This window comes from Trachemys scripta, chromosome 20, assembly GCF_013100865.1.
Source record: "Trachemys scripta elegans isolate TJP31775 chromosome 20, CAS_Tse_1.0, whole genome shotgun sequence".
In the NCBI taxonomy this organism is placed as follows: Eukaryota; Metazoa; Chordata; order Testudines; family Emydidae; genus Trachemys; species Trachemys scripta.
The window spans coordinates 11477666-11501606 of NC_048317.1; the positions used below are offsets into that span (position 1 = coordinate 11477666).

The following is a 23941-nucleotide window of genomic DNA, read 5'->3' on the forward strand; positions in this document are numbered from 1 at the left end:
CCCACATCCTGTATCACTTGAAACCTTATATTTAGATGTGGAGCTGTCAAGCGGTGCTGTTCGCCTGTAGGTGAGGTGAAACAATGGTACCTAAGCGAGTGTCATTTTTGAGACAAGGTAGATGAGCTCTTTGTCTTGAAAAGAGGTCTGTGTAGCTCAAAAACTTATTTTTCACTAACAAGTTGGTCCAAGAAAAATTACCTCCTCCACTTTGTTTCAGTATCCTGGGACTAACACAGCTACAACACTTAAATTTTTGCACGGTTCCAGAAACACTTCCAACAGGCCTGACTACGGTTTTTACTGTTCGTTGCAACATCTTAGTGTGGTATAATCCACCCAATAACGTATTAAGACTTTTATTGGGTTTGCATAGGCGAATATTTTCATCAGGAATGATGACGCTGATTAATATCTAGTGAAATGGTGAATATCTCTGATTTTTCTATATTTTTCAAATGAAATTGGCTGACCAGATCAGTCCCCCCGTGAAGATTGTGCATGAGTAGTAGATAGATTCTTTTAAGTACAGAAGCAGGAAGCCTGAAGTGCTAAGAGTACTCAAGGAAGACAAGACCATTGCAGAGAAGCTAAATACATTTAGTTGGTTTTCACTGCAGAAGATTTGGGGGGAGATCCCTGCACCCCAGCCATTCCTTTTTAGATAACAGATCTGAGGAATTGTCCTAGATTGCAGAGTCAGTAGGGGAGGATCATTAAATTCAGCCTTTGTACCGCATGACTGGAGGATAGTTAATGTAAAGTCTATTTTTAAAAAATGCTCTAGAGGCGGTGCTGGCGATTACAGGCCAGCAAGCCTAACTTCAGTACCAGGCAGATTGTTCTTAATCACACTTTCATCCAAATTTGTCAAAACATACACACACACACGTGGGGGAAGTCTCAACAGGTCTTTTGTAAAGGGAAATCATGCCTCACCACTCTATTACAATTCTTTGAAGGAGAAAGGTGATCCAATGGATATAGTGTGCTTGGACTTTCAGAAAGCCTTTGACAAGGTCCCTCACCAAAGACTCTTAAGCAAAGTAAGGAGGCATAGCGTAGATGGAGCTACTATAAGGTGGGTGCATATGGTGGTTGGAAAACTGTTCCCAGAGAGTAGTTCTCAGTCCAGCTGGAAGGCCATATTGAGTGGAGTCCCACAGGGATTGCTCCTGGATCCAGTTCTGTTCAATATCTTCATAAATGATTAGATAATGGTGCAGAGAGTACACTTATAAAGTTTGCGGATGATACCGAGCTGGGAAGGGTTGTAAGTGCTTTGGATCGAAATGGTCTGAAGTAAATAGGATGAAATGCAATAAGGAGAAAAGCAAAGTACTCCACTTAGGAAGGAACAATCAATTGCACACATGTGAAATGATGGCCTAGGAAGGAGGACCGTGGGAAGGTACCTGGGTGTTGTATAGCTTGGGAAGGTATCTGAGCGCTATATAGTAGATGACAAGCTAAATGAGAGTCAACAATATAACAGTGTTACAAAAAAAGCAAACATTGTTCTGGGATAAATCAGCAGGAGTGGTGTAAGCAAGACACGAAGTAATTTTTCTGCTCTACTCTGTACTGATAAGGCCTCAACTGGAGTATTGTGTCAAACTCTGCACCATAGTTCAAGAAAGATGTGGACAAATTGGAGAAAGTCCAGAGCAGCAACACTGATTAATGGCCTAGAAAACGACCTGTGAGGAAAGATAGAAAAAATGGGGTTTGTTTAGGCCTGGTCTACAGTGGGGGGGCAGGGGATCGACCTAAGTTACGCAACTTCAGCTATGAGAATAGCGTAGCTGAAGTCGACGTATCTTAGTTCGACTTACCTCACGTCCTCACAGGGCGGGGTTGTTTGCCGCGGCTCCCCCGTCGACTTTGCTTCCGCCTCTCGCCGAGCTGGAGTTCAGCAGTTGACGGGAGAGTGATTGGGGATTGATTTGTTGCATCTACACTACACACGATAAATCGATCCCTGATTGATCGATTGCTACCCGCTGATCCGGCAGGTAGTGTAGACGTACCCTTAGTCTTGAGAGAAGACTGAGGTGGGACATAACAGTTCAAGTATGTTAAAGGTTACAAGGAGGAAGGTAAAAAATTGTTCTTAACTTCTGAGGCTAGGACAAGAAGCAATGGGCTTAAATTGCAGTAAGGGGGGTATAGGTTGGGAAAGTCCTGTCGGGGTGGTTAAGCACTGGAACAAAATGCCTAGGGAGGTTGTGGAGTCTCCATTATTGGAGGTTTTTAAGAACAGGTGAGACAAACACCTGTCAGGAATGGTCTAGCTATATGTAATCCTGCCTTCAGTGCAGGGGACTGGACTAGATGACCTTTTGAGGCCCCTTCCAGTCCCACACTTCTACAATTCTATAGGATAAGTGAGAAGGACCTCTCATGGGTCAGTAACTGATTAAAAGAAAACAAAGGGGAGGAATAAATGATCAGTGTTCAGGAGTGAGACATAAATAGTGGGGATCTGTACTGGGACCTGTGCTGTTTAGTATCTTGGTAAATGATTTGGAACAGGGAGGTGGCAAAAGTTGTAGATGACACAAAATTACTCAACATAGTGAAGTCCAAAGCAGACTGCGAAGAATTTCAAAAGAATCTCTCAAAATGGAGTGACAAAATGGCAGATGCAATACAGTGTTGATAAATGCAAAGTAATGTACATAGGAAAAAAAATAATCCCAACTATACATATAAAATGATAGGGTCTAAATTAGCTGTTACTACTCAAGAAAGAGATCTTGGATAGTTCCTTGAAAACATTTGTTGTGCAGTGATGGTCAAAAAAGCAAACAGAATGTTGGGAATCATTAGGAAAGGGATAGATAATAAAACAGAAAATACCATAATGCCACTGTATCAATCCATTGGTTCTCCCACATCTTGAATATTGCATGTAGTTCTGGTCACATCATCACTAAAAAGATACTAGAATTGGAAAACAGAGGAGGGCAACAAAAATGATAAGGGGTAGGGAACAGTTTCTTTAGGAGGAGAGATTAAAAAGACAGACTGTTCAGGTTTTAAAAGAGATGTTTAAGGGGGCGATATGATAGAGGTCTATAAAAGCATGAATGGTGTGGAGAAAGCGAATAGGAAAGTGTTACTTACCCCTTCACATAACACAAGAGCTAGGACTCACCCAATGAAATTACTTCTTTACACACATACAGTTAACCTGTGGAACTCATTGCCATGGGATGTTGTAAAGGCCAAAAGTATAACAGGGTTCAAAAAAGAATTAGATGAGTTAATGGGGGATAGACCCATTAATAGCTATTATCCAAGATGGTCAGGGACACCACCTTGGGCTTCAGATGTCCCTAAACCCCAAACTGCCAGAAGCTGAGACTGGATGACGGGATGATGGATCACTCGAAATTACCCTATTCTGTTCATTCCCTCTGAAGCATCTGGCACTGGCTGCTGCCAGAGACAGGATACTGGGATAGATGGACCATTGGCCAATCTTATATAAATGTATGTGAATTCATAATTTAATGCTTCTTCATTTGTATGCCTGTGTAATACAATGTAGCATCTAGTCTGCACGGCAGAAGGTTTTAATCTGTAATTGCACATGCATGCAGTACTAGTCTTTGAAATATTCTAGAAATGAGTTTTTTAATTCAGTGACACTTATGCACAGGTCAATATTCGTATTAGAGATGCCAATCCACAGCTTCAGCGGGGCTTCAGTCAAAGTGCTCACTAAGCAAAAATGGCAATTTTTGTATTAACGTAGATCCAAGTTAGCACAAGTCTATATACTAGTAAAAAATGAAAAATAGTGGTAGTGGTGAGAGCAATGCTAACAATATACTTTGGGAATTTTACCTGCACAGGGCAGTTGTGGTATGTGAAGACATGGAGGATACAAGCCCCTTAAAGCTTAGATCAAAGAAAAAAAGACTGTCCACAAACTTTGAAAAATGTGTTGTTTGTCAAGAAAATCAAAAGAATGCAAAACTGTCACAAGCCACCAGTGCTGGCCAGAACTCTGTGATGCTGGCAGCAGAAGCCAGGAGAGATGAATTGTATTGGCGGCTACTGGGTGAGTTTTCCAGTTTAGACGCTGTGCCGCCAATACTCTATCATAGGGGTTGCTTTCAGAAATACACAAGCAAGTCGAATTTGGCACATGTCAGAGTTATGTCGAACCCAGGGAGGAAAACTGACTCTGATCAGAGAGCATCATGCTCACCTGAGTCTATAGCCACCGGTTTAAGCACATCCTCCAGCGATGGGGCCTGTTGCATTGTTTGCCTGCGAAAAACACGTAAGAAAGACAAGAAACTTCATAGAATAGAAACATTTGAAAGAGCAGCCAATCTGAGGGAGGCGGCCCTTCAAAGGGGAGATGCTGACATGTTGCGCAGAGCATCGGTGGAAGACTTGATTGCTAAGGAGGCCATTTATCACGCAACATGCATTTCTTCCTACTTGAGTAAAACCAATCTTAAAGCAAAACAATCAACAATACAGTCACCTTATGACATTGCATTTTATCGGCTGATTGAAGAGATAGACAATGATCTTATGGACAACAAGAAAGCTCTTCTCCTATCCAAACTGCTTCAAAGATACAAAGCCCTACTTCCCTCAGAGATAGAAACTGCAAGCTATTCCAGTAGCAAATTACAGGCAAGATTAGTAAAACACTATGGGTCTGCAATTTCATTCCATGCGCAGCACGGACAAGGCAAGTCTACCATTGTTCTGTGCAGCGCGATAACATTAGCTGACGCTGTCCAAGCTAATAACCCGAAGCAGGCCCTTAAATCATCCAAGTGGTTTTTGGGTGGGCTTCCGGCGAGTGAACCTGATGATCGGCTTTCAAACGAACAAGTGGTTTTGTATAACGCTGCTTCAATCCTTCGGTCTGAAATAGCCAAAATGAAAGCCTTGGAATATTATCCCAAGACAGGTGATTGTAATTCACAGAAACCAGCTACATTTGTGCCCCAGTTGGTGCAGGAATTTGTCCTTCGGCTGATAGATAAAGAGGCACATAATTCAGTCAGCAGTGAGTATCAGCCTTCAAAAGACATTCAGAGAAGGTGCCGCTCAATCGCCGAGTGCATAGTATTTAACAGTAACCCATGCACCCGCCACAGAGATCATAATGGTGAACAAGATAGTGATGTTGACTAGAAATGTCATCAGCACTATTAAATGTCAATGAGACCTGTACAAATGTATTATTAGAGTTTATTTCACCCTTTAAATTGTTGTTGAGATGCTTTAAGGTCACAAATCCAATGTTATGTCTTGAAATAATGCATAGAGTCATTCAACTAACAGAAACATGCAAATATTTCAGAGTGATCATTTTAGTGTGTTATTTCTGTAGTAATGGCACCGCTTGGCAGCTCCATGTCGTACCTCATCTTAAAATAGATATAAAAAGCTTTCAAATGATTTATTGTGTGTGTGCGCGTGCGCTCGCTGGCCGCTCACCCATGTCTACACTAGACTTCTAGATCACTAGCTAATGTGTTTGAACAGCATACCCATACTCCTAGTCTAGACAAAGCTTTAGTAAAACAGGAAAAATGTCAGAGATGTTACCTGGAAAGAAATAGAAATGTTCCAGTGGGCTCCCCAATCCAGGTCATACTGCGTTTTAGGTATTAGGAGAGGGTGGGAGGTTGGGAGCTAAGGCCCCATGTGTACTGTATTAAGGAAAGTCTGTAATATTTCTTCATAAAGAATCTTATAGACGCTGAGGGGTTCAGTGGTATAACTAATAAAGGAATTGCTTTTAAACAGGGGTGCTTGGATCTTGATATGTCCTTCAGTGATGTGACTGGTTAAATGTTCCATTCACTCAGAGTGAGACTCAGGAACACCTGATGACTTCTCGTGTTTCATGCAAATAGCTGTATGCACTTGAGTTCTCCCTGTGTCCTTGGATGTCTGGGGATTAACTCTTTCATCTCCAGTGGTATCAACTCTTCAGGACTAAATAGACCAATCTGAGGCTTCATTGATACCAAACTGGCTGATGAAAATTCCAGCAGATGTGGTGATTGGACTTATGAAGCATCCTTATCTGTCAACTTCCTTAATAGGGCTCCTAGCCACCAGGTTGCCCAAGGTGAGCTTTTAAGAGGTCATTATCAGACCCCAAGTGTTGGGTTTACCAACTTTTTGTTGCAAAACGTAGCATTAGTAATACCTTAATGAAAATATTTCTGCTAATACTGTGACGGAGACCTACATTTTAATTTCTCTTTAAAATGCCATGAATACCTGAAGAAGAGCTCTGTGTTGATCAAACACTTGTCCCTCTCACCAACAGAAGTTGGTCCCAAAAAATATATTACCTCACCCACCTTATCTCTCATGAATACCTATGGCATTATATGACTTGAATGAACTAGTTTTTGGTGAGGGTTTGACCATCCCCCTGCTGTATGAGTAACCAAATTGTTGAAGCATGATATGATCAATGGAAACTAATTTCCATCCTCCTCATATGCAACAGGAGGAGTTATGACATGAAACTTGTGCAAAACTAGATCTTTAAAGTAACTTTTAATAGCTTGAGATTTTAGTGCTGTGGATAAGAAAAAATAGGGTTTTTGTCATGATAGTGACTACATGGGGACCTGAACTGTTAGGAGAAACCTGAAACAGTTGAAGACCACTTCAGTGCAGCAGGCTTTACATGGTTCGTTGCGTTCTTGTTTAAATTGCTCTCTCAAACCTGCTTCCTTCCATGCAGATGATTTTCTATTTGCAGCACCATACCTCCTAGATGCCCTAGTTATGGATCAGGCCCCCATGGCGCTAGGTGCTGTACAAACACAGACCAAAAAGATGATTTCTGCCCCCAAAGGCTTACAATTTATGCTGGTTTTCTCTGCCTAGGTTAGGAAACATTTCTCACGATATTTCCTCCACACTGCCATGTAGCTGTCTTTAGATGACGTAGGGTAAAGTGGTTTTCAACCGTGCTGACAATTCATCCACATTACAAAATCTGTGTTTAAACAGGCAGGCGTCTGATCATGTCATAACCAAGCTCTCGCCCTAGATTGTGCTTCCTTAACACAATTTGACATGCTGCTCTTATTTGCCTAGAAGATGTGAAGATTGTAGCTTCAATATTTGCAGAGCAGCCGGAGTATTAAAATGGCTTCCCTTTAAGTAAGCAAGGCATTTTGCAACAGACCTGCGAACACGGCCCTAAAGTGAAGCATGACTCCGCTCTGCAGTGCAGTGTGTGTAATAGATTATGGAGCCATGTTGCCTGAACACCTGTTTGGACAATCCTTGCTACAGCCTCTGTGCTGCGTTTTAGAACATACTGAGTTTCTGTTGAATTATGACTAATATGACTTTGGGCTGTTCTATTGCTTACCAAAGGCCTCAAGGCATTTTACCAGAGTTAGTTAATCCTCACAACACTCCTGTGAGACTGGCGTGTAGTTCCCGTGTTTTTGGAACTAGGGGGAAGTGAGACATAGAAATGACTTGCCGATGCCGCAGTGATCAACAGGGGGTAGGAATTTTGACTCAGGAACATGGGACTGGAAGGAATCTCCTGGGTCACTGAGTTCAGTCCTTGTCCTGTCATCATCCCTTTAATAACTTTATCAAGATCTATTTTAAAAGTAGTTAGGCTGTTTGCCCCACTTCTGTTAGAAGGCTGCTGCAGAACCTCTGATGATTGGACATCTTAATTTCCAGCCTAGATTTATTCATGGCCAGTTTAGACCTAGTGGTTTTCAACTCTGAGCACTAGGCATCCATACAAAATCTGTTGGTGCGGCTCTACATTTTAGTCTTAAGGGAACTCGACGGGCAATTGCAATGCCTGCTGCGTGGAGTGTGAGGCTGTGGCACAAAAACTGGTGAATAGTTTCCCCCAACACTCGTGAAATAAATGCTTACACTGATTGTTTCACATCTTTCCTCTTCCCCCTCCTGACAGGAAAATATTGTTATACAGGATTAGGAGAGACATGGGCTATTGCAAGCCAAATTACTGTGATTTCCTCAAAGATGCCATTTTTATGCGGTAAGATCTCAGCGCGGGGATAGGGTTATAGTTTGTCTTGCACCAGAACAGTAAAGGAGATGACTTTTTAATGTGGATGACTGTCACAAGAAAATGTGAGATAGGGCACCCGCTATGCTAGGAAAGTTACATGTGTGACTTCCTGAGCTACCAAGGAGAAGTGTGTGCTCTGCATAAGGTGTGGAGTGGGAAGGAAAGTTGCTGTGCTGCTTGTGTCATCCCAAAGCAACACATGAACAGGAACTTGTCCTAAAAAAAGCAACTGAGTCAATCCTAAAGCCTCCAGATTATGATGGCTGTTCTTGGCCCACCTAAAGCGTAGTCCCAAGCATTGCAAAACGAGTGTAAACAACGCAGTAGTGTAGTAAGGCATTATGGCCTCACAGGAAGCAGTAGGGTCCAGTGGACAAAACACGAGTTAGGAAACAGGAATTGCTTCCTGGATCTGCCATGAACAGTGGCGTTGGGACATCTAGGCCCTGTAGAAGGCAGTTGTGGAGACTAGTTCATATTTCTACAGCACTATGAACGATAAAAATAATATGTTTCCAAATTCCAGTGGGAGCATTTAAAAAAAAAAAGAAGCGTTCCTTTTCAGGGTTCGGGCCCTGGGGACGGCAGCATGGGCGTTGGGGAAATGACATTGATTAGAAGTTACCAAGTGGTAAAGAGCTGACAAGCCAAACAAGCGAGCACACTTGTCACTCTTAAAGTCTATCCCTTGGAAGGGGGTAAGGTCTTTGCAGTACAGGTCTGGTTCTTGGTTACATGCACAGTGCAGCCTGGAAGCACTTGGGCCCGCGCTTGGTGTCGTGTGGGTGATGAGTCCCATGGAGTTCAGGTACCGGAGGCTAAAGTTAAGCGTGTGCGCAGAATTCTCTCTCCCGCTCCTACAATTGCATCTGCACAAAGCAGACCCTGCCTTCGGGTCTGCCTGCGGCTCTCCAGCGAGGTCTGTCTGCCGGGCCAGTTGCAGAATTGGGGGCGCACAGAACCAGCTCCTGCAAAGCTGCCCACGCCGAGTCCCACTGACATTGCTTCTGACCCCCAACGCTGCACCCGGGGGCCGGGCACCGTGCACCACGCCCCCCCCCGCCCTGGCCACAATTCACCACGACTTCTCCGCCGCCCGGGGTTTATAGCGCCCTCCCCGGGGCATTTCCGCGCAGTGGCCAGCAGGGGTCGCTAACACCATTTTCTGTCGCTCGCCGGGGCTCTCCTCGCGCATGCTCCGGCGGCAGGGGGGTGGGGGGGGCAGAGAGCACCGAGCGGGCCAGCCGGGGTGGCGGAGCAGCAGGGAGGTGAGAGCCCCGGTGCTGCTTCCCATTCCCCCTCCCCCCGCCCCGGGGTGGAAGCGGGGCTCCGGGCGGGGAGGGGGGAATGCACCGATCCCCGCCCCCGGGCTCTGAGGCGCCCCCCTCCCCGGTGGGGGGGGGCCCGAGGCCTGGGCCGGCCCCACGTGGCCGCCGCCGCGCGGCTGTGTCCGAAGGTTCCACGCGTGGAACGCCGAGTGTCAATCCGCGCCGCCCCCCCCCCCCCGCGCTCCGAACGTTCGCCGGGAGCCGCTCGCGCAGCCCCCTCCCCCCTTCCTCCAGCGCGGCGCTGCGGCAGGGCCCGGGCCAGCGCGGGAATTTCAAATCCCGGGATGGGGGGGGCAGCTCGCGCTCCTTGCTAGCGTGCAGCGCCGCGCGCGGGGAATCGTGCAAGGGGGGGGGGGGGGGGGATGATAAACCCCTTAACGGGGGGGCGGCTAGTGGGTGCCGACCTGTCCTGACTCCCTGCAGAGGGGAGCATGTGGTGGGGGAGGAGCGGCGATCAGGCCCTTGATTCCTGGGAGGGGTTTGCAGGTTGGGAGGGGGCGTGTGTAATTCTCTGGGTGTCTCCCGAAAGGAGTCTGCGGGGTGGCGCTGTCAGGGCTGGATGCGGGGGGCGTTGTGGCCTTGCTGATCCCAGGATATTCGCGAGACAAGGTGTGTGAGGTGCAGTAAAAGACGCTGCCTCGCCCGCCTAGTCCTGAGGGTGTCCTCCAGCAATGACTCCGCATGTGGGCAAAGGTGGGAGGGGTTGCACATGGCATTGCACTTGCTTGTTGCATCGTTGAAGCTTGGATTACTCGTGCACTTCTCCACATGTCATCTGAACCGCTTTCGTTTTGCACCATTTTTCTCAAATAATGGGCACTGTGGAGAAAGCATTATGGCCCCGTTCCACCCCAGATATAGCTGCATTTCCGCAGTGGGTGGCATGATTTTTGTGGTGTATGGAACTCGCATGGCCAGGTTAGTAAAATTGAGAACAGATTTTACATGGAAGATGCCAAGTAAGCTAAAATGGTGCTGTATTGGATTGCGGTGCAAGTGTCTTGGAGTATCTCACTTTGCATATATAACCTTATACTTGAGGTCTCAAAACACTTTACAAACATGAAAGGGGATGCACCATAAAATGATTACATTATTGAAACCTGTTTTTCACCTGTGTTGCTAATAACATCTTACTTTGTGAAAACTGAGAATACTTGAAAAACTGAATCTCCTTTTCACCCTTTATTCCTTGTTTACATTCTGCCTTTTGCTTAGCCGGGACAATGAAAACGGACTAACCAATCTCACTTGAATTTCTAGTCAGTTTCACCTTGTCTCTTACAGCTAGCACAATATTGCAGTGTTTGAGTTGTCAGCTCTGCCTGGGCCTCTTTAAACAACAAATATTTTTTGGAAATTTTAAAATACAGTTTTGGAAAACTCTTCAAATGCACCCTAAACGTTGGGGCTAAAATCCCGAAGTGTCACTTTAAGCTTTTTGTGACGGTGTTAAAGTCCAGTGATTCCCTCTTACAGCCCTTGCTTGTGTGTGTGTTATCGCACTCAGGGGTTCTCAACCTTGTTTGTTCTGAGGCCCCTCCCCAACATGATGCAAAAACTCCACGGCCTACCTGTGCCATAACTGTTTTTCTGCATATCCAGTAGATTAAAAACCAGGCCCAGCGTTAAGGGGTAAAGCAAGTAGGGCAATTGCCTAGGGCCCCATGCCACAGGAGGCCCCATGAAGCTAAGTTGCTCAGGCTTTGGCTTCAGCCCGGGTGGTGGGGCTTGGACTTTGGCTTTCTGTCCTAGGCCCCAGTGAATCTAATGCCGGTCATGCTCTCTGATTTATTTTGGTGGCCCCCCCAAAACCTGCTCGTGGCCCCCCAGGACCTCCGGACCCCAGTTGAGAACCACTGATTGCGCTTATTTTAGATAGGGTTGTAGGATCAGGCCATATAATTATAACAAAAAAATATGATTCTAGAAAGCAGAAGTAGATTCTTGAAGTAGTGAGCTGTTTGTTTCTTTAACATCACCTTCCTCCCGAATCTTCCTCTTACGCTTTCAGATGTCGACTTTCACATCTCATGGACTGTTGTAATGGGCTAATGGGTATTTTTAGGACTAAGGACTATTTGTGTCTCTGACCTCTCCTGTAGCGAGGGACCGGAAAGCAGTGTTTCTGGGGAATAGAGCCATGAAACAGTTGGGGGCTTTGATTTTCTAATAGTTTTTGATTATCCTCTGAAAACATATTTAACACTCTGCTGAAAGCTGAGAGAGCAGGGAATTGGGATTTCGGAGTGACCATTTGAATTGATCTCATCTACCAGCAGAGACCTTGACGTGAAGATGAACGATTGGGAATTCACAATTGCATCCGAGGTGGATTAGTGGGTAGAATGGAGAAAAGTAAATTAGAGTCTAAAAATTCCAGGTGGTTTTAGTGTAACAGTGGGATTTTAACAGAGGGCTAAGGTAGTTAGACACCCAACTCCCACTTCACTTTAATCTCCTAGAGGCCTCTTGCAAAACCGCAGTGTCAGTGATAGGATTGGGGAGAACTTGACACTGTCACTTCCAAAGCCTTGTGCTTTGCAAATTTCCTGCTTTTCTCCCAGACTCTGGGTTGGTGAATGTCTTAACGTGGAGTGTTTTCAATTGTTTAGCTCTGTAGCAATATGCCGGGAAAGCGCGCTGCAAAGAAGAGCCCGACGCCAGAAGAAGGGTCTCCCGAGAGGAAGAAGATTAAAGGTAACGTGGCTTTTTTTCAAGGTTTTGCACCTTCCTCTGAAACGTTGAGGCCAGCTGGTGTGAGAGACGGAGGACTGGACTAGTTGGACCACAGGTCTGATCCAGTCTGACAATTCTTGGCCTTGTCTACAATGAGGATTTGCCCAGATTTCAGCCGTCGGTGCGTCCACACTGGTGCAACCCCTAGGTAGACAGCTTCAAGCTACAATATGCGCCAGTATAGTTTATCCTTGCTTGGAACCAGGATCGCTGCTCCATGGATGTAGATTGTGGCTTTGTCTGTCTACACTAGAGTTTGAACAGCTGCAGCTGTGTCATTTTGCTGAACACCAATGGCTGCAACTGGGACAAATCCCATTGGGAACAAGGCCAACGGGACTTTTCCTCTCCCTGTTCTGCAGTTTTTCTGGTTCTGATTGCTCCCTATCATTCAATGGGTGTTCGCTGCTGGTCAGCATCAGAAATGGCATCTCCCAGAAGTGTTCAGTACTTTTCCCGGAGCTTGACTCCCCGCACCCTGTGGGTTGCCTTCTGCTTTGTACTGTGCGTGAGGTTAACAGGGGCGGATGGCGAGGGTGCAGTTTGCACTTTGCAATTCTGCTTTACGTCGGGAGACTTTTAAATTTTTTTTTTTTTTAAGGTCCTGTTTTCAATTCATGCTTGGGAGGTTTCTGTGGATGAGAAGCGTCATCTGGCTGTGCCTTGGGACGCTGCGATTAGAGGTTCTGTTGCTTTCTAGTTGGTTAGTTCAGTTTGTGTGGCGGACACTGAGGACCACAGAGAACGCTGGTGATGCTGCCCCAAAGCGACAGATTTCTTTACTCTTCACTCTAGCTTTTATTTTTTTATTGTATTCAGGCATGCGATAGACTAAATTACAATCTAAAGTAAAGCTAATTTCACTCCCCACGCAGCCTTACTCTTCAACGTCAAGTATTCTCTGTCAACACCTCCGTCACACGCCAAGAAATGATAGAGGCTTAACATTGCTAGGGTTTTTTTTTTTGACTCTGGCTTTAATAGTAGATGTAAGCAGGGGGGAGAGTTGTGAAAAATGTTGATGTAGGATAAAGCTGTTGCCAGCCCGAAAAGGGTGAGAAACCCTGGACTAAATAATAAAGAGGCCAAACACATCTAGAGCATCTGCCCTCAAGGATCTGAAAGCAGTTTGCTCTGAATCCTTCCACCCTTCTTTGAGGAGGGGGAGTTGTATTCCCATTGTCCGGATGGTGGCTCTGAATCAAGGCAGGACGTGGGCTGACTTTCCCGAGGTCTTTCAGCGAGTCAGATGCAGGAGAACCACAGGAGTCCAGACTTGCTGCTGCTTAAATATGACCCCTCCCGTGGGGTTCGGGCGAGGGGCTGGGCTCGCCTTCCCCATGCGCAGCTCTGCTTCTGACCTGCTGCCGTGCCTGGGAATTGTAGGTGGAGCCCCACGGAGGGCGGATTGGGACTGTCGGTCTCATCAGCTCAGCGCAGGTTGCAATGGAAAGGCCAACGTGATAGCTGTCTGCTGCCGAGCCAGCCCCTGGTTCTGGGAGCTTTGGGAAAGACGTCTTGACTGCCGTGATATTGCATGAGCGTGAATCTGGCCTCTCGCTTATCAAGAGTTTTCCCCCCTCTGTCTCCTGTGCTCCAGTCTACCATTCATCACACCGGACGGCGCCTGGACTGGTGCTGACGCTGGGTCAGGGGGACGTCGGACAGCTGGGCCTGGGAGAGGATGTGATGGAAAGGAAGAGGCCGGCCCTGGTGCAGCTGCCCGAGAAGATCGTCCAGGCAGAAGCAGGAGGGATGCACACCGTCTGCCTTAGCGAGACGGGCAAAGTGAGTATGTGAGTCTGATCGCCGGACATGAAATCGAATGGGGGGAAGGGGCTTATTTGGGTGACTTGTTGAGCAAATTGACTCCGATGTTGGACTGTAAGCGCCGTCTTAATGACTCTTGTTACGCAGAGGCAGCTGGCCGTGGGTCAAAACCCTTCGGGACCTCCCCCCAAACAGGTTCCTTGCTCCAGAGCCTCTCTGATTAAAGAGGCAGCACGTTACCGTGATCTCGCTCTGCAGCCTTCTGACCTCCCATAGCTTCTGGTCAGAGCCTGGATGCTTAGAGTGTCGGGCGGGGGCTGCCCTGGGGTCGCTCGCTCTGAGCCGCGTGCAGCGAAGGAACTGTGAGTTGGTAAAATTCCTGGGTTCGATATGAGCCATGCAGGGGGAACCTGTCTCTGTACAGCTCCAGCTGTTAACGTCGTATTGCATCTGGCCCGGTGGTAAGCAGCGCCACGGGACAGCCCTGTGATAGCACGGTACTGCTTCGTCATGGGACCCCTCCGACTGGTTCCATTGCCGCCGTCCTTGTGACTGACCAAATCTAATGAATTCTTGCAAGGCAGAAAAGTGGGCTGGGTGGGGCTCTCTTCCCCCTCGTTTGGCGCACGTGCCATGAAGGCAGCGATTAGACTTCTCTGCTGACTAGCCCGTCCGTGTGACTTCTGCCGTGGGTCGATGGCAAACTGGTCTGCTCTGTGCCAGAGAGCGAGGCGGCTCCGTAACCGAAGCCTGGGGTTCAGAGAGCATCAAGGGGGAGTTGTCTCAGTGCTCCCCAGGCAGATCCTCTTGTGTGAGAGCTTGGAAAGCACACGGCCTTTTCTGCCCTGCAGCGACATTAAAGGTCTCCTAATACCTTCCAGGAGAGGCAAGCGCCCCCTTCCTCGCCCGTACGCTGCGGCGTGTCGGCTTCCCCGCCCCCAGCAGTGACTGTTTCCTTGGCTTTGTAAGCCTGTATCTTTTAACGGGCACTGTCCATCTGCAGCTTCTGAGAATAATGCAGCCGTCCCCCTTGCCAGCTGCTTTACGCGCGGGGTCATCAGAGCCAGGCGGGTTCTCTCGCACCAGCTTTGTTGTCCTTGTGCTGGGCCCCTTTCCCACCGTGAGATGTTTCCGTTTCCAGATCTACTCTTTCGGCTGCAACGACGAAGGCGCCCTGGGACGCGATACCTCCGAGGAGGGCTCGGAGACCACCCCGGGGCTGGTGGAGCTGCAGGAGAAGGTGGTGCAGGTGGCTGCCGGCGATAGTCACACAGCAGCGCTGACGGAGGACGGCAGGGTCTTCCTCTGGGGCTCTTTCCGGGTACGCGGGCTGCGCTGGCTCGGGGAGCTTTGCTGCGTCTTCCCGGGCTTTGCCACTCAACGTCTCTCTCCCCGTCCAGGATAACAATGGAGTCATTGGTTTGCTGGAACCCATGAAGAAGAGTGCCCTTCCGGTGCCACTGCCGCTAGAGGTGCCTGTCCTTAAAATAGTCTCAGGTGAGTGAGGGCTCAGTGCACAGGTGACTCAGGCTGACGGACAAGCCACTAACCCAGCTACGGCCGCTGGGACAGAATCCGGCCCAGAATAAACCGGATGAGTTGATCTTTTTCTACCAGCTGCAGAAGGGTGTTCCCTCCCCTCCACCAGCCCAGCGCTTGCCTCCTGTCTCACCCCCCCAACTGGCCGTTAATAATAATAGTTCTCGGTGCAGTCTCTCTGCAAGTACTTTGCAAATGTGAACTAATGAATCCTTGCGGAGTAGGAGTATTATCCCTCTCGTGGGTGGGGAAACCAAGGCAGGGCAGGTAAGGGACTTTTCCATGGCATCGATGGGGAGTCATCAGTGACTCTAGTCTTAATGTTTCCGGTGCCACTGTTTTGGGGGTGGTTAGAACTCCGCTGATGTCAGTGTTTGGGTTGGGATCAGATGGGAGAGGTGGCTTAGTGCCCATGGTTGGTAATGTAGCAAATAACACAGGGAGTTAGCATTAGATGCCAATAGAAACTCCCAGAGATCGTGCAGGGCGTAAAACTCCTGGGGCTCTTACCAAGTAAACGCTTTAGCGTGAGACTTTACGTGCCAGGCTTGTTCTCCGGCTGTCTCCCAGCGTTACCCAGCCGTGCTCCTGACCCGGGGCAGGGGTACCAGCGGTGGGCACGCCGCAAGGGGATCGGCGTCCCAAGGCTGGTGCTAGCCCTCTCTCCGTCCCCACAGGGAACGATCACTTGGTGCTGCTGACCGTGGACGGGGACCTGTACACGTGTGGCTGTGGCGAGCAGGGCCAGCTGGGAAGGGTGCCGGAGCTCTTTGCCAACCGGGGAGGAAGGAAAGGTTTACGTGAGTCGCGCTTGACGCTGCGAGGGGGATACGCGCTGGTGGGGCCCCTTGAGCCGGTGCTGGCTAAGGCACTACGGGCTGGGGAGGGGTTATAGACACTGATGGCCTCCCCGAGCCAGACTGGGGCATGGGCTCGCTGAGCAGGGAGGCGCAGAAGCTGGCTGGGCTGCAGTCTCCAGGGTCCTTTCACCTGGCTCGTGAACGTGCTGCGCAGCATGATTTTAAAACAGACACTGCTGATGGGAGCTGCGCCCCCACCACGTCACAGGGGGGCGCGCTCGGTCCCGAGCCGGGGAGATGAGCTGGTTGGACAGCAGCCCTGTCCTGCCGGGGGCTGGCGAGTGACTCTTTGCCAGCGGTGGCAATGAAACAGGATCAATCAAAGGCGGGGGGTGGGTTTGCAGTGCCGCCGGAAGGCGGGCCACGTGGGCAAGTCTCCCTCATACAAGCTGACGCCTCTGACGGCGAGGAGAGGGTATGGGGCAGCCCCTCGCTGGCTCTGCGAGGGCTACCAAGTTTCTTTTTAGACAAGCGGCTTGAGTTGCTTAGTCTCTGGGTCTGGTGTAGGGCAGGGGAGGGCTGGGTGCTGCTTCTGTCCCACAGAGCGCCAGGAGAATGAGGCCCCAAGAGGGGGTGCTGGCCAGCTCGGAGTGACGCTGTGCTTGACTGAGCGAAGCACTTGAAAGGCCAGCCAGGCTTGTCCCCCCGCCCCCAGATGTGCCTGTGGGGAGGGCACCTCTCCCTGGCTCTCCTCGCTGCAGCCTGATCTCTCGTCTCCCGTGTAGAACGACTGCTCGTGCCTCAGCGCGTCCCTCTCAAGGGGAGAGGCGGCAAGGGCCGGGTGCGCTTCCAGGACGCCTTCTGCGGGGCGTACTTCACCTTCGCCGTCACCCAGGAGGGCTACGTCTATGGCTTCGGCCTCTCGAACTACCACCAGCTGGGTGAGGAGTTGTCTGTGCTCCCGCGCTAGGCGCTGTACGTGCGCACAGTGAGACAGTCTCCACGCAGACGCCTTGGCGGAGGGGAGAAAGGGTGTGCTAGGCCCGTCTCACCGAGGGGGAAGTGGGAGTGCAGGGAGACGAAGCGACTTGCCCAAGGTCACGCGTGGGAAGTGTGGAGCAGAGCTGGGGAAAGAATCCAGGTCTCCTAAGCCTCATCAAGGACCTTGACCATGGACAAGCCTTCCTCTCGGCCCCTTGCGCCTGCTGGGCGAGGGTTCAAGCATTGAGTCGAGCGTAATTGGCTAATGAAGGAAAACTCCAAACTAACTAGCCGGACCCCAGCAGGCTGGGTGCGCCCGCTGCTCTGGCTTTGTTTAACGCTTTCTAAAAGTGGCCGGGCTGCCGGGATCTTTAATAGCTCCCCTGTGGGCTGTGTCCCTGCCCCTGATGGCGCAGAGGGGCCGGGCGGTCTTTCGCCTTGCAGGGCCCTGTGCGCTGAGAAAGTGCTGAATTTTCTGGCCGTTCTACAGCTCCCATTGAATTCAATGCGAGACGGTGTCTGTGGCCGGGTCCTCCCGTGGAGTCGGTAGGTCCTGTGCCCTGCTAAACGCTCTGTCCCGTCTGGGCGTGGTCGGTCCTGGTGGCAGAAGAAAGGTGCCGTTAAGGCAAGGGGCCTGCTCGCATCCTGCTCCCTGACGTGCTAGGAAGCCGGGCTTCGTGGCACTGTCAGGATAGATGAGAAGACTCCTAAGCAGCAGTTGGGTTGTTGCCTCCGGCGCTGCCTGGAAGCTCTCAGCCCACTGGTTTTAGCAGCAGGTTTGCATGGCACAGGTCTGTGCATTTAATAACGGCTGCAAGACACAGAACAGGTGGGACATTCTTGGATTGTCTCTTCATGGTCCTGGTCCAGGCTAAGCAGCGTCGATTAAGTCTCGTGACGTAGTGCGTTCGTTCTCCTGCAGCGGGCTTGGGGGTAACTTGCAGGCTGGGGGGAGGGGAGGGGAGGGTCTGCTCACCTGTCTCTGACTTCCTTGGCTTTCGTTGTCCCCCCTGCAGGGACGCAGGACACCGAGCCCTGCTTCGCTCCCCAGAACCTGACGTCGTTCAAGAATTCCACCAAGTCCTGGGTGGGGTTTTCGGGCGGGCAGCACCACACGGTGTGCCTGGACTCGGAGGGTGAGTGGGGCAGCTGCTTGTGAACCAAACGGAGGAGGAGGGCAGGAGTCTGCAGTCTTTTGGTTTTGGTTTTGGGCTGCTGTCACCCAGTGCCAGGGCACTGGGATTGGGGTGATGGTTGAGCCCCAGATCCTTGGCATTCTTGAGGTCACGGGCAGCTCTCTACCCTGAGCTGGCACGTGGGTTGTGGCTGCCGTTGGGGATGTTCAGTACAGTCCATGGGTGGGAATGTGAAGGGGACTTTTCGGTCCCTTGCCTAGCAGAGTCATGGGAATCACACCTGGTTTTTCACCCACAGATCTCACGTGCTTTACAAAGGAGGTCAGTGTCCTTATCCCCATTGTACAGGTGGGGAAACTGAGGCCCAGAGGGGGAGTGACTTGCCCAGGGCACCCAGCAGGCAGGGGCAGAGGGTCTCCAGAGTGCCAGTCCAGTGCACTATCCACTAGACCACGCCACCTCTCTGGTAAATGAGAGGACGCCATGCTGCAGCCCCAACATTGTCTCCATTAAATACAGAATCACAAAAGGCTCCTGGATGCTGCTAATAACCAGAAAGCCAAGGATGCAGCTCGTCTCTCCCTAGCTGGCAGTGGGGGTGGGACGGGGCTGAGCAAATACCGGAATCAGGAGCAACTTCTTGGCTTTGGCCCCTGGCATCTAAGTGGGTGTTGGTCTCCATCATGTGTACTCCCACCCTGGTGCAGTTTGCACGCTCCTGGTCTGGAGCGGTCTGCAGGCTGCCGGGTTCCACACAGGGCAATACGGGGAAGGAATAATGCCTGAGATTAGCCAGATCTGACTGTCAGGGGGCCGAATGTACATGGGGTGACTGAGGTAGGTACCCGAGTGATGTAAATTCTATGCATCCGGGGTGGTCTCTGCTCCCAAGGAGTAATGTGTCTCTTGCATGTCCCACCTGTGCCAGGGAAAGCCTACAGCCTGGGCAGAGCAGAGTACGGCCGGTTAGGGCTTGGAGAAGGGGCGGAAGAGAAGAGCATGCCCACCCCCATCCCGGAGCTGCCAAGCGTCTCCTCCATCGCCTGCGGGGCGTCTGTTGGCTATGCTGTTACCCAGGAAGGTAAGTGGAGAGGGCCGGGGGGAATGGCTCTGTGAGTAATGGGCGACTTTGGGGCCTGGTCAGTTAGTGCCTCCGTTCGGATGCCAGGAATGCAGCTAATACCTGTCCCTACCTGGCTGTGACGGCCCCCAGACTAAAATCCTCTAGCCAGGGAAGCTATGGGCTTTCCCACCCGCCCGCTGTGCCCCAGCCTTGATCTGCAGAGACCCCAGGAGAAGAGCGGGGGGGAGATCCACACAATCCCGACCCATCGTGCTGAGGATGGACAAGGCAAATCTTTGCAGGATAGACACCAGTACGCGGGGAGCCGAGGCTGAGACAGTCGAATTGCTACGTACCCCCTGCTCCCCAGCCGTCAGCCAACGAGGTTAATAACAACCCCGTCGCTGCCTGGCCTGGATTAGAACCACCGACCTAGAGGGGAAAGACTCCATATCTGTTACTAATCCAGTCCCTCTGCAGAACATCCCCTGGTGGTGGGTGGCAATCTCCAGAGGGCGAGCACCTTGGCACCGCATGCTGTTTGCACGCGGGTCGAGCTAGGCAAACGCTGCAAAAATCTCTTTCTCCGAAGGGGCTGTTTATAAAGGGTCAGTGGGGGAACTGGACATGCGCACTGGGTGTTAGAAGTGTCTCTAAGCCGCCTATTGGATCCCCCAACAATTGATTAACGACGTACAGTATTAAACCACCTCTGGTTCACTTATTTACCCTGTATAAATGGAGTGAACCAGAAGAAAAGCCAGTATTAATCTGGAGTCTCGGCCTCGCCGTTCCCTGGAGCTTCCGCAGCGCTGTCCTGGCAACACGAGTGCTCGTAGGAAGCTAACACTCTGCCCGCCCAAGTGCTGGGTTCGAAAACCACTTCCCCTCCTCGCCCCAGGGACCCGCTCGGGTCTGTCTGTGCTACAGGCACGCGGCACGGCCTCCAGTGTCGGGTGGGCCATCAGCGTCTGCCCCTGTCTGCTTTCAGGGCGAGCGTTTGCTTGGGGCATGGGTACCAACTACCAGCTGGGCACAGGAGAAGAGGAGGACGTCTGGAGCCCCGTGGAGATGACTGGCAAGCAGCTGGAGAATCGCGTCGTCCTGTCTGTGTCCAGTGGGGGGCAGCACACCGTCTTGCTGGTCAGGGACAAGGAGCAGAGTTGATGACGCAGCATGTTGCAGCAGTAACGCAGGGGACGCCCCCCGAGCGGCTCAGGGGTGGGGCTTGGGAGACTGGTTGTTTCCTGAGACCTTCTGATTTATCTGCAGAGTTATGGGGGGAACCCCCTCTCCCCCCAGCTGACACTAGCTGCCTCTTACTGGAATCCCAGGGGCAGAGTCTGCATGGCTGGAGGGTGGCTTTTCAGAGACACCTTTCCCCTCTGGAAGCGTGCGGCTTTGCTGGCGTATTCAGGGCTCACTGCCTCCTCTTCCTCTTCCTCCTCCCCGCTTGGTCGCCCCCAAAGCTGATTTTCCAGCGTGATAGCAAAGTGGGTTCCCCACCGTTTTAAACGATTCCATGCCCAGCCACGCTGGCATTCCCCTTGATATGCAACAGGACTTGGGTGTCTCAAACTTTTCAAGGCCACAGCACCCGAAAGCCAAATCCCCCAGCCTCTGTCTTCCCCTCGTCCCATTTCCTTAGAGCTCTCCCACGGGCCTCGTGTGATTGGAGTCACTTTTATGTATCTGTTGGCCAAGTCTCTTTTTATTGTAGATATCTGAGGCTGGCCCTCCCTCTCCCAGCTCCTCCCCGCCACTTCTTGCGTGAATTGCTAGCTGGTGTGATCTCAGTGCAGCGTAAGGTCCGGAGACAGAGGATCTAACCTGGGGAGGGGTGTAGGGCAGACAGAGGTGGGAGGAAGCGTTCTGGTCTCTCCTGGGAAGTTTTCTAAGGTCACCTGAGCTGTGACTCAGGTCAGACTCCTCAACTGGGAGTCTCTGAAGTCAGTCTCCGAACTTGTTTAAGTTCCTAAGTAGCCGGCCTTGTTTAGAGCTGCAAAGATGCTGAGCGATCCCGAGTTCCCTCGGGAGCTGGGAACGCTCAAGACCTTTGCCAATCAGGCCACTTTCGAAGAGTAACCCCATACTCTCGCATTTGAATACGTTGGCCTTAGACTAAACCCTGCAGGTGGGTGAAGTTTTGAGCAAATCATTTGTCTAGTCAAATCGTTCCATTTCCCTATCGGATGCAGCCAAGAGCTAGGAAGAGGCGTATTTTCACATCGCTTAACTCCTTCTTATGTCCCCCTGCTTTTAGAATTGCAGCCAGCCGGTCTTCACTCTCTGTATCCATCCCTGGAGACTTGCAGCAAGAGAACACTTTTGATGATGGCTTTTTGTTTGTACTCTTCTGTGTCTCCCCCACCCTCCCCGGTTAGGTTTTAATTTGCTACATAGGCCTTGAAGAGGAGGAAGAGAATCCAATTCCAACTGTGCATTAGATCACTCAAAGTAACCAGCCTGATTTAGTACCCTGGATGATTGTGTGTGTGTGTGTCTAATTAGCCAGGCCATCCACACCGCTCCCACTCTGTCTTCTCCTGCCGCTGCATTCCAAACACCTCGAATAAGAACCGCGGTTCTGCAAAGGCCTGTTTTATATGTTAAGTTATAGCAATATCAGGGAGGGAACAGGGAAATTGTACAGTGGCTCATATAATAGTTTTGGGTTTTTTTTGTTTTTTTTTAAAGAAAAAAAGAATTTAAAAATATTTTGCGGGGTGAGTGGGGAAGAGAGGCAGGAAACTAAACTTTTAACATTTGGAATAAATCGAGTTTTGATAACCCCTCGTGTGGCTCGTCACTGAAGAGGAGAGAGGTCTTTGGGCCCTGTGAAATGCTGTGGGACTAACCCAGAGCAGTTGGCTTTGTTTTACTACTATGGGCAGCTGCTTTTCACATACAAATTTGAAAATTGTAGCACAGTATAATACATCTAACAATATTGTCTCTTCTTTGGGTATCTTTAGGGGGCCCATCAGGGCGCTGTCTGGGTACCAGGGCTCCTCTGACTTGGCCGTGCAATTTGCACTCATGCAGCTGAGACCCAGACCCGGTTCCAGTTCCTTCAGCCACAAACCGAGCCTTCTGCAGCGCCTTTCGTCTTTCCTAGCTGGCCTGAACGAAATGTTCCTATCCAAACTAACGCCCCGCCCCTGGGTTGTGCGCTAGAGGTGAGGGCGGGGCTTGGGAGTCGGGACTCCTGGTATGGCAGAAAGGTCATTGTGGGCCCTGTGTGTTTTGAGGTTGGTTGTGTATTGCAGTAATGTCTAGGAGCCTCAGTGAAACCTTTGTTTCGGTTTTCACCAAGAAGATTGGTGGCGATTGGACGTTTAACATAATGAATGCCAGTGAAAATGAGGTAGGACCAGAATCTAAACTAGGGAAGAACAAGTCAAAAATTACTTAGACAAGTTAGAGGTCTTCAAATCACCAGGGCCTGATGAAATGCATCCTAGAATACTCAAGGAGCTGCCTGAGGAGGTATCTGACCATTAGCGATTATCTCTGAAAAGTCATGGAAGATGGGAGAGATTCCGGAAGACTGGAAAAAAATATGGTGCCCATCTATGAAAAGGGAAATGAGGACAATCCAGGAAATTACAGACCAGTCAGCTTAACTTCTGTACCCGGAAAGATAATGGAGCAAATAATTAAGCAACCAATTTGCTTGCAACCAATCTAGAAAATAATAAGGTGATAAATAAGAGCATGGATTTGTCAAGAACAAATCGTGTCAAACTAACCCGATAGCTTTCTGACAGGGTAACAAGCCTTGTGGATGGGGGGAAGCGTGGACGTGGTATATCTTGACTTTAGTAAGGCTTTTGATACGGTCTTGCGTGACCTCAAACACAAACTAGGGAAATACAACCTAGATGGAACTACTATAAGGTAGATGAAGAACTGGTTGGAAAATCATTCCCAGAGAGTAGTTATCAGTGGTTCACAGTCATGCTGGAAGGACATAATGAGTGGGGTCCCACAGGGATCGGTTCTGGGTCCGGTTCTGTTCAATATCTTCATCAGTGATTTAGATTATAAGTGTACTCTCTATGCCATTAAGTTTGCGGCCGATACCAACCTGGGAGGAGTTGCAAGTGCTTTGGAGGATAGGATTAAAATTCAAAATGATCTGGACAAACTGGAGAAATAGTCTGAAGTAAATAGGATGAAATTCAATAAGGACAAATGCAAAGTACTCCACTTAAGAAGGGACAATCAGTTGCACACATACAAAATGGGAAATGACTGTCTAGGAAGGAGTACTGCAGAAAGGGATCTGGGGGTCATAGTGGATCACAAGCTAAATAAGAGTTAACAGTGTAACGCTGTTGCAAAAAAACAAACATCATTCTGGGATGTATTAGCAGGAGACATGAGAAGTAATTCTTCTGCTCTACTCCAAGCTGATTAGGTCTCAACTCCAGTTCTGGGCGCCACATTTCAGGAAGGATGTGGACAAATTGGAGAAAGTCCAGAGAAGAGCAACAACGATT

General features: G+C 49.9%; 1 protein-coding gene across 2 annotated transcripts in view; it reads left to right on the top strand.

Moving 5' to 3' along the window:
- RCC1 (regulator of chromosome condensation 1) overlaps positions 1 to 22228 on the top strand; it is a 30980-nt gene extending 8752 nt beyond the window's left edge. The window contains exons 1-10 of one of the 2 annotated variants that reach the window (XM_034753923.1): positions 9268 to 9348; positions 12024 to 12108; positions 13748 to 13935; positions 15059 to 15238; positions 15318 to 15414; positions 16134 to 16256; positions 17042 to 17197; positions 18254 to 18373; positions 19302 to 19454; positions 20428 to 22228. In XM_034753923.1, coding sequence (XP_034609814.1) covers positions 9274 to 9348; positions 12024 to 12108; positions 13748 to 13935; positions 15059 to 15238; positions 15318 to 15414; positions 16134 to 16256; positions 17042 to 17197; positions 18254 to 18373; positions 19302 to 19454; positions 20428 to 20603 — 1353 coding nt within the window. In that variant the 5' untranslated portion in view covers positions 9268 to 9273 and the 3' untranslated portion in view covers positions 20604 to 22228. Of the gene's footprint in view, positions 1 to 9267; positions 9349 to 12023; positions 12109 to 13747; positions 13936 to 15058; positions 15239 to 15317; positions 15415 to 16133; positions 16257 to 17041; positions 17198 to 18253; positions 18374 to 19301; positions 19455 to 20427 lie in introns of those variants that run through there. The other variant, XM_034753922.1, reaches the window with a different exon arrangement.
- The last annotated feature ends 1713 nt before the right edge of the window (positions 22229 to 23941 follow it).